At 47.1% G+C, this 9,085-nt stretch overlaps 1 protein-coding gene across 2 annotated transcripts in view; it reads right to left on the bottom strand.

Moving 5' to 3' along the window:
• Positions 1 to 1,616: 1,616 nt before the first annotated feature.
• The window catches only part of CFAP45 (cilia and flagella associated protein 45), a 28,204-nt gene continuing 20,735 nt past the window's right edge, over positions 1,617 to 9,085 (bottom strand). Inside the window, exons 9-12 of one of the 2 annotated variants that reach the window (XM_007461284.1) lie at positions 8,124 to 8,237; positions 7,339 to 7,532; positions 2,201 to 2,425; positions 1,617 to 1,820 (exon numbers count right to left, since the gene is read on the bottom strand). In XM_007461284.1, the coding sequence (XP_007461346.1) occupies positions 1,742 to 1,820; positions 2,201 to 2,425; positions 7,339 to 7,532; positions 8,124 to 8,237 (612 nt within the window). In that variant the 3' untranslated portion in view covers positions 1,617 to 1,741. The remainder of the gene's footprint in view (positions 1,821 to 2,200; positions 2,426 to 7,338; positions 7,533 to 8,123; positions 8,238 to 9,085) is intronic. The other variant, XM_007461285.1, reaches the window with a different exon arrangement.

Genomic DNA, 9,085 nt, shown 5'->3' with positions numbered 1-9,085 from the left:
CCCGCGTCTCCTGCATCGGCAGGCGGACTCTCAAGCACTGCGCCACCAGGGAAGCCCCCTGCAGGTATTCTTAATCGTGCAATAGGAACGCTTAGAGAGAACCTAAGCAAGTATGCCAGCTGCCTCAGTGGCATTGCCATGTCTTCTCTCCCATCCCAGGCTGGGTACAACATCTTCCCAAGACCCCTAGGGAGGAAGGGATTAACTTCTTTAGGTAGGAGGTATGAGCTTAGGGGTATGGAGCAGGGAAGGTGAGAAAGCCTCTTCCCCTAGCAGCTGGTGGGGCTGCCCACCTGGTTTGGGGGAAAAGGGGGCCGCAGTCTTCTGTGGTGGGGAAGGTGAGGAAGGTGCCTGGGGAAGCTGCAGTTGTCCTGAGGCAGAGGAAGCACAGGAAGCAGCTTGCCCACTCTCCCTGGGCCCTGTGAAAAGAGGACTCTTGCCGGAGGTCCTTGTAACCTGGCATTGTAAACACTGGGGACGTGCCCAGCAGCTATCCTCTGCCTCCTCTTAGTGCAGGACCCACCGAAGGAGACAAGACTCGGCTCTGGATTTGAGAAATGAAACCGAGGGGGAAGGAGGCTGCCACAGTGATGGGAGCCAGATGGAGGCCCTTTCCCCTCAAAGGCATACAAAAATGGGGGAAATGGCTCCGTCCCGGAAAGCTAGCACACAGCCCAAAATGGGAGCCAGATCATCCAGGTCCTTCCAAATAGGGTGAGACCCTTCTAAAGCTACAAGAAATTTTGTGGGAAGCAGCACGGGGGCAGTGGGAAGCAAGAGCAGACTGACTGACACAGGTGAGAAGCTTCTGTGGAGATGGAAACAGGTCTGCTGATTCACTGAGAACCGACTTCACTAGAATGTACCTAGCACACGGTAGGCACTCAGGGGTACTTGGATGAGTAAATGAATGAATGAAGAATATTTGGGGGAAAAGCGAGGCAAGCTAACACAGATCTTTATCTTTGGGGATAAAGCTTTGGGGAGCCTCACTTGTTGGAGAGAGATGGACTGAGGAAAGCCGGCCACTTGAGTGGGGCGGAGGGCTGTGTTTGGGTGAGGGAACCAGGCTGGCAGAGTGAGATGTTGGGCCCTGGTCATGCCCTGATGGAGGATGGAGCGAGTGCCTACGTCGTGACACTGCCTGGCATTGAAAGGGCTCTGGCATGAGAGGGTTGAGACAGGAGTGAGAGCCACAGGTTCAAACATCACCCTCTCCACATTCATGATCTGGGTCACAGGCACGCAACTGGTAAGAGCTCTGACACCTCCTTTCCCAGCACCGCCCAACCCAGCCCTTGCCCCAGCCCCACGCTGAGAGAGCATCTCTAGCTCCTTGCCCTAAAGTGCCTCTGAGCTGGGCATGGAACGGGGACAGAGATAAGACCGAGCTGAAAGTGGACATGATGACAGCATCCCAGAGAGTCACAGAAAAGCCAGGAGACACCAGCACAAAGGGACCATCTGGCTTAGGAGGGCTGACCGTGAGAGCATCCTTCCATTCTCTACCTCTGAACATCATACGGCCCACAACCTGGGGCTCCCATAACCTATTTTGCTCCTCGTTCAGTGCCCGTGGCAGACACATCCCTGCAGCAAGAAAGCTGGACTATTCCTTAGAGAAGTAGAATAGATTTAATCTGTAACTCAGAAGTGTCTAGATTAGCTGCAGTTATGGACACCGAGAGCCTGGGAGGAAACTGCCCTCCGAAGGCATCCCGAGGGGCAGAGAGGCACCCTCTCAGTCCACAGAGGTGTCGGGTGGGATGTTAGCTTTGCGCTCAGCTTCAGTGCAGTACTTTTCAGGAAGGCCGGTGGCTCTGCAGGAGAAACACAGGTGTAAGGGGTGTAAGGGGTGTAACGGGTAGGGATAGAGAAGGAGACCAAAGAGAATGCAGCAGAAGCAGGTGTTTACAGAACCTAGGGACCTGTACCCCAACCCTGGTCCCCCAATCCATCCCCCAAACACATCCCTGTCAAGGCTCCAGCATCCTGCCAAGGAGTTCCCAGAGAGCCAGGAAGACCCCATCCCAGAACTTTCTCCAGGAGCCCCCTTCAGAGCGCCACAGCCCATGTGGGCCTGGAGTCAGGCCCTCTCCACACCCCTGTCACCATCCCTTCATTCCCCTAATCCCACACTTCCCAGCCCACCTCCCTGGGGAAGAGGAGAGGATCTGGGCAGGAAGGGATGCCGGCACACCTCAGCTCCTCTATCTTTTTCTTCTTGATGCCTTCAATGCGCTCATGCCACTTCTGGGCCTCCTCTTTGAGGCGCCGACCCTCCTCGAAGGTGGCGATCCGGTCCTGCACCTGCTTCTGCTGGGTCTCCCGCACCTGGCGCCGGAGCTCATTGGCATACTGTAAGCGCCCCATGGCCTTTTTCTCCTCCTCCAGCTGCTGCTTTTCAATCTGCTCTCTCTGAGCCCTAGAGGAGGGACACGGTCGAATGGGCTAGGCTGAACTGTCCCAGCCCAGGGAAGTCTTTGGGGCAGCTGCTGGGTAGGCTCCTCCTAGGACACGCTGCAGAGACCAAGGCCCTCCACACTCAGGCCCTTCTCTTCTGGGGCTCAGAGATCAGCCCCAAAGGCTGATCCCAGCCAGGCCCGGGTTCATGGCGTGTGACTCTATACCATGGGCGTGTTTAGAAGGGCCCAACGCTTGGGCCCGGAGCTAAGGCTCTGCTGTCACTGTTTTGAAATTCTTAATAGTTGAACAAAGGGCTCCACATTCTCGTTTTTCACTGAGCCCTGCAAATTTTGTAGCTGGCCCAACACCCAGGATGTCACCCACTAGAAGCTATTGCTCCTACTCTTCTCTCCTATAACAATGCCTAACTCCTCTCCAGCTTGTTCTGAGATAGCTTTCTTTCTCTCTCTCTTCCTTCCTTTCCACTAACAATAGTAATGACATTAACAAAACCAACAAAGAGGATGTTTAGGAAGTTCAAAGAAGTTGTAAAATCTGCAGTGCTGGCTCTTCTTAGTTGCTGGAAGAAGAAGGAACTTAGCCTGTTATCTCTGATTTTTCTTACTACTCTCAGGAGCCTCTTCCGCAAGAAAACTTCACGAACCCTGACATCAGAAGGAACACGGCTAATGGAGACCAGATGTTCCCAGCAAAAAAACTCAAATGAAATGTATTCACATCTCAGAGGAAATGCAGTCATAGGCCATCCTGAGCTAACTCCTTCTTTCTTCCTCAGCGTAATCAAAAACAAAAACTAAATGTAAAATCACCTTAGGCCAGGACCTCTCAGCTGGGGTCACTCCTACCCCAACCAAAAGCACCACTTCACAGACTCATTTCCCTCTAGCTATCTTCCAAGCTCCACCATGCATGGCATGTCCTCTCGGTGCTCAGCAGCTCTTTTGCACCATGTAGACACCTCCTAAAATTCTATACCTTCCAGGTTTATCAGAAGAAAACTGCTGACTTCCTTGCCCCTCTGCACTTATACACCAAATCCCCACTGCTCGGACACATCTATGAAAGCAGAAAGAGTCTCCTCCTTGTCTTGCCATTATTTTCCTATATAGAGAACAGTTTTTTATTGTTTCACATTATGTGAAACAGGGTGGAAATGGGGAAACTGTATGTGTCACTAGAGAGCCCCTGGGGTGGCAGGCAATTGGAAATCTAAACGGGGAAGGGCCTGGTCATTTCACAGGGCTGGGGCTGGGATCCTGGAGGCTGGCTGCATTACAATCATCTTGGGGCTTTCAAAACTACTGATGCCTGGGCCTCACCCCAGACCATTTAAATGAGAATCTCTGGAGTTGGCTCCTGGGCACCAGTACTCTTTGAAAGCTGCCAGGCATTTCTAAGAACGACTGGGTAGGGAAGGTCAGCTATTTCTCCTTAGTCAACAGGCTGACAGTTAAAGGCATCCCTCTGTCCAGAAGCAGGAAGTCCATATATAGGCCATAGAGGAGGCCATGCTCTTGAAGTAGGAAAAGTTGGAATGCTGGCCATGGAAGAGATGCTCCTAGCACTTGGAGATGCCCATCGTGGTGGTCACATGGCCCTGGAGACCCTAGGTCCAGATGCTAACCTAGAAAAAGGTGAAATTGAACTTAAAGCTAGGGCTGGCAACATCGTTCTCAATGGTGAAAAACTGAAACCATTTCCTCTAAGATCAGGAACAAGACAAGGATGTCCAATCTCACCACTACTGTTCAATATAGTTTTGGAAGTCCTAGCCATGGTAATCAGAGAAGAAAAAGAAATAAAAGGAATTCAAATTGGAAAAGAAGAAGTAAAACTGTCACTGTTTGCAGATGACATGATACTATACATAGAGAATCCTAAAGATGTCACTAGAAAACTACCAGAGCTAATGAATGAATTTGGTAAAGTAGCAGGATACAAAATTAATGCACAGAAATCTCTTGCATTCCTATACACTAATGATGAAAACTCTGAAAGAGAAATCAAGAAAACACTCCCATTTACCATTGCAACAAAAAGAATAAAATATCTAGGAATAAGCCTACCTAAGGAGACAAAAGACCTGTATGCAGAAAACTATAAGACACTGATGAAAGAAATTAAAGATGTTACAGACAGATGGAGAGATATACCATGTTCTTGTATTGGAAGAATCAATATTGTGAAAATGATTTTACTACCCAAAGCAATCTACAGATTCGATGCAATCCCTATCAAATTACCAATGGCATTTTTTACAGAACTAGAACAAAAATCTTAAAATTTGTACAGAGACACAAAAGACCCCGAATAGCCAAAGTGGTCCTGAGGGAAAAAAACACAGCTGGAGGAATCAGACTCCCTGACTTCAGACTATACTACAAAGCTACAGTAATCTAGACAATATGGTACTGGCACAAAAACAGAAATATAGATCAATGGAACAGGATGGGAAGCCCAGAGATAAACCTGCGCACCTATGGTCAACTAATCTATGACAAAGGAGGCAAGGATATACAATGGAGAAAAGACAGTCTCTTCAATAAGTGGTGCTGGGAAAACTGGACAGCTACATGGAAAAGAATGAAATTAGAACACTCCCTAACACCATACACAAAAATAAACTCAAAATGGATTAGAGACCTAAATGTAAGACTGGACACTATAAAACTCTTAGAGGAAAACATAGGAAGAACACTCTTTGACATAAATCACAGCAAGACCTTTTTTGATCCAGCTCCTAGAGTAATGGAAATAAAAACAAAAATAAACAAGTGGGACATAATGAAACTTACAAGTTTTTGCACAGCAATGGAAACTACAAATAAGATGAAAAGACAACCCTCAGAATGGGAGAAAATATCTGCAAACAAATCAACGGACGAAGGATTAGTCTCCAAAATATATAAACAGTTCATGCAGCTCAATATTAAAAAAAAAAAAAAAAAAAAAAAAACCCAATCCAAAAATGGGCAGAAGACCTAAACAGACATTTCTCCAAAGAAGACATACAGATGGAGAAGAGGCATGTGAAAAGCTGCTCAACATCACTAATTATTAGAGAAATGCAAATCAAAACTACAATGAGGTATCACCTCACACCAGTTAGAATGGCCATCATCAGAAAATCTACAAACAACAAATGCTGGAGAGGGTGTGGAGAAAATGGAACCCCCTTGCACTGTTGGTGGGAATGTAAATTGATACAGCCACTATGGAGAACAGCATGGAGGTTCCTTAAAAAACTAAAAATAGAATTACCATATGACCCAGCAACCCCACTACTGGCCATATACCCAGAGAAAACCATAATTCAAAAAGACGCATGCACCCCAATGTTCATTGCAGCACTATTTACAATAGCCAGGTCATGGAAGCAACCTAAATGTCCATCAACAGATGAATGGATAAAGAAGATGTGGTACATATATACAGTGGAATATTACTCAGCCATAAAAAGGAACGAACTTGGGTCATTTGTAGAGACATGGATAGATCTAGAGACTGTCATACAGAGTGAAGTAAGTCCAAAAGAGAAAAACAAGTATTGTATATTAATTCATATATGTGGAACCTAGAAAAATGGTACAGATGAACTGATTTGCAGGGCAGAAATTGAGACACAGACGTAGAGAACAAATGTATGGACACCAAGGGGGGAAAGTGGCAGAGGGGTGGGGTGGTGGTGTGATGAATAGGGAGATTGGGATTGACATATATACACTAATATGTATAAAATGGATAACTAATAAGAACTTGCTGTATAAAAAAAAAGAAAGAAAGAAAGGCTGCATCACTCAATCTCGACTTACCTGAGCATAACTTCTGTAATTTTTGTAGCCCTCCACCCTAATCAAAATTTTGTTTGGTTTATTTCCTATTTTATTATTATTTTTTAAATTTTATTATTTTTTAATGGCTGAACTGCACAGCATGCAGGATCTTAGTTCCCCAACGAGGGATCAAAAATGGGCCTGGCAGTGAAAGTGCCGAGTTCTAACCACTGGACAGCCAGGGAATTCCCTTGTTTGCTTCCTTTAAAAATTATTTTGATGTTATAGAGTCTGGACCAGAGCAAGAAGAGAGTCTTTCCCAGTTAGGCCAGAACACTTAGAGCCAGTAGAACGTCCCAGGGGCCAGGTCTGGTGGTGGAAGATCTAACTGGTAGAAAGTAGAACTACTGAGACTGCTCACTGCTTTGGGGTAGGAGAAGGGAGACAGATAGTGAGAGATGTGAACACTTAACTTCCACTTATGTGTTGGAATTATAACTAAGCCAACATAGAGAACAAAAATAAAAGGATAAAGAGCTGACAAGGCCAGAAAGATGGAGAAATACAGGTGAAGCCCATCCAAATACGAGTCTGTAACATCCTTCTTAGATGAACGGGCAAGAATGGTGTTTCATTCACCTCTAATATCTCCCATAGTATCCAACACAGAGCCTTGACTTTACGTGCTTAGTACATATTTGTCAAAAGACCTCCCTCAAAGCCCTGCTCTGATGACTCGCAACCTTGAGTGTGTGAGTTCTTCTCTCCCTCTCTCTTCAACCTCCCCTGCTGAAGTTTCAGCCCAAACTTGTCGAGGGACATGGAGGTGGGGAGGGCAGAAGGGACCAGATTTATACTTTTACTTACACTTTTAATGCTCCCGGGGAAATAATCCCTATAATAACGAATTCCTTAATCACTTCCAGGTAGGTGCTATTTTCCAATTCTTTAATAAAATTCTTGGCTCAAGTGTCTGTGAAATATTTCAATTATCCATCCAGTTAGAATGACCCCACCAACCTGGTCAAGGTGGATGCACATATGTCCGTGGACATGCCAGAAATTGCCTCTCCACCCAGTACGGACCATCCCTGCCACAGTACCAGGAAGGGAAGCTGAGTTTCCCAGCTCCTCCTACCGAAGAATCCTCTCGAACTCATCCCGGTCCCGTTGCACCTGAACGGCCAGAGCGTGCTCCTTGAAGGCCACCTGTTCTAGCCGACTTTTCCGCAGTTTGGCCTCAGTTTCCATCTTCTTCTGTGCATTTTCCTTTTCCTTTCTGCGCCACTCTCTGTCGGCAGCCTCCTGGTTGCGTTTGGCCCGCAAGGCATCCTGGGAAAGGAGAGGGCGGGGAGACCAGTGAGGATGCAAAATAACCTGAGGTCCCTTTAGGAAGACACCTACTTCGGACACTGCCCCAGCTTGCTTTGAGAAGCCCCCCGAATTTCTCTAGCAGCAGGGTTATGCTAGGAAAGAATAAAGGGAATCCTGTCATAGAACTTTCAGGTCAGAAGATACCCTGAGGGGTCATCTTGTCCTTCCCCCACCCCCAGCTCATTCCAGTTCTCTCCCTATACCTGAAACACCTCCCGCTGTCCTGCGATTGCTTCTAACTTTAATGAGGGCTAATGATGGAGATGGCACAGTTTCCTCTGGTGACACATTTCAGTGGTTAGTTAAGGTTGAAAGTTCTTTATGTGGCAGCCAAAATCTTTCTCTTGGACCTTAAGCACGTAATACACTTCTCAGTCCTTGCTGCCATAGGCTTGGAAGCAGGCCCATCTCTCCATCCTCCAGCTACTGAAGTCGAGATAACTTGCATCCTCTCTTCTATACCCTCACCCTTGAGACCATTCTACAGGCTGTCAAAGGAATAGTTAAGGGGATGGGAGAGGCCGAGAGAAGCTGAGACTGAATAGGTACCTGCTCTGCCTGGTAATCCTGGGCCTTCTCCTGCATTGCTCTCAGACGGGCGATCTCCTTCTCTTTCTCCCTCCGGATTCTCTCCTGCTCAGCCTCAAACTCTGCTTCTCGAGCCTGCCGGGAAGAAGAGGCCTCACAGCATGGCTCCCATCGCCCCAGGCTTGCAGAGAGAAGCTGAGCCCCTTGGCTATTCAATATTCCCCCTACCCCTTCCTGACTCCTTTTAAGGTAGGGCAAAATGACTAGCAATGCATCGACATGAAACTAATCAGCACCTGTAAGATGCTTCGTTGCTTACCAAACGCCTTCTCCTGTAATATCCCTGATGGTCCTCACAACATCTCATTAGATTGATATTATAAAGAAACTGATGTTCGTAGAATTCAAGGGTCCTGTCTAAGATGGCACAGCTACTAAACTACCAAACGGATTCAGATGCAGGTGAGCCCAGCCTTCATGCTCTGTCTGCTACTTCACAATTTCCAAGTTGCAAAGGCTGCTGGGCCAAGTTTCTAGAAATAACAACTGTGGCTTCCTGCCTGTCTTGTAAAGTACAGGAGGTGGAAGTTATCTCATTAGTCCTTTTGGGCAAATGGCCAACCGTGCGATGTGCGGCCCCCCAGTGGTTAGCAGATCCCTAAGGAATGAACTATCAAAATTAGCTCCCTTTGCCACTTCTCTGAAAGAGCTGACATATCCCTAAAAGCTTTCCATACACAGCTTCCCAACTATGATTCTTGGTTAGTCATAAGACTAATAAGACATAATGGCTTAGGTTGGGTGGAAATGTGATCATCCCACAAAGAATGTTCCTTAGCCTCGTTCCACCTTTCCAGACTTCTGTGCACCCAATGAGTTGTCAGCTTGTGAGCTGTGCACAGCTGGCTGTGTGTCAAGCTGGTCTCTCTGCTCCACGTTGCCCTAGATGGCAGGGCAGGGAACTCTGGAGGCTTCCACCACCA

Source organism: Lipotes vexillifer, unplaced genomic scaffold (genome assembly GCF_000442215.2).
Source record: "Lipotes vexillifer unplaced genomic scaffold, Lipotes_vexillifer_v1.1 scaffold581, whole genome shotgun sequence".
Classification (NCBI taxonomy): Eukaryota; Metazoa; Chordata; class Mammalia; order Artiodactyla; family Lipotidae; genus Lipotes; species Lipotes vexillifer.
This window is presented reverse-complemented; position numbering and strand designations above follow the sequence as displayed.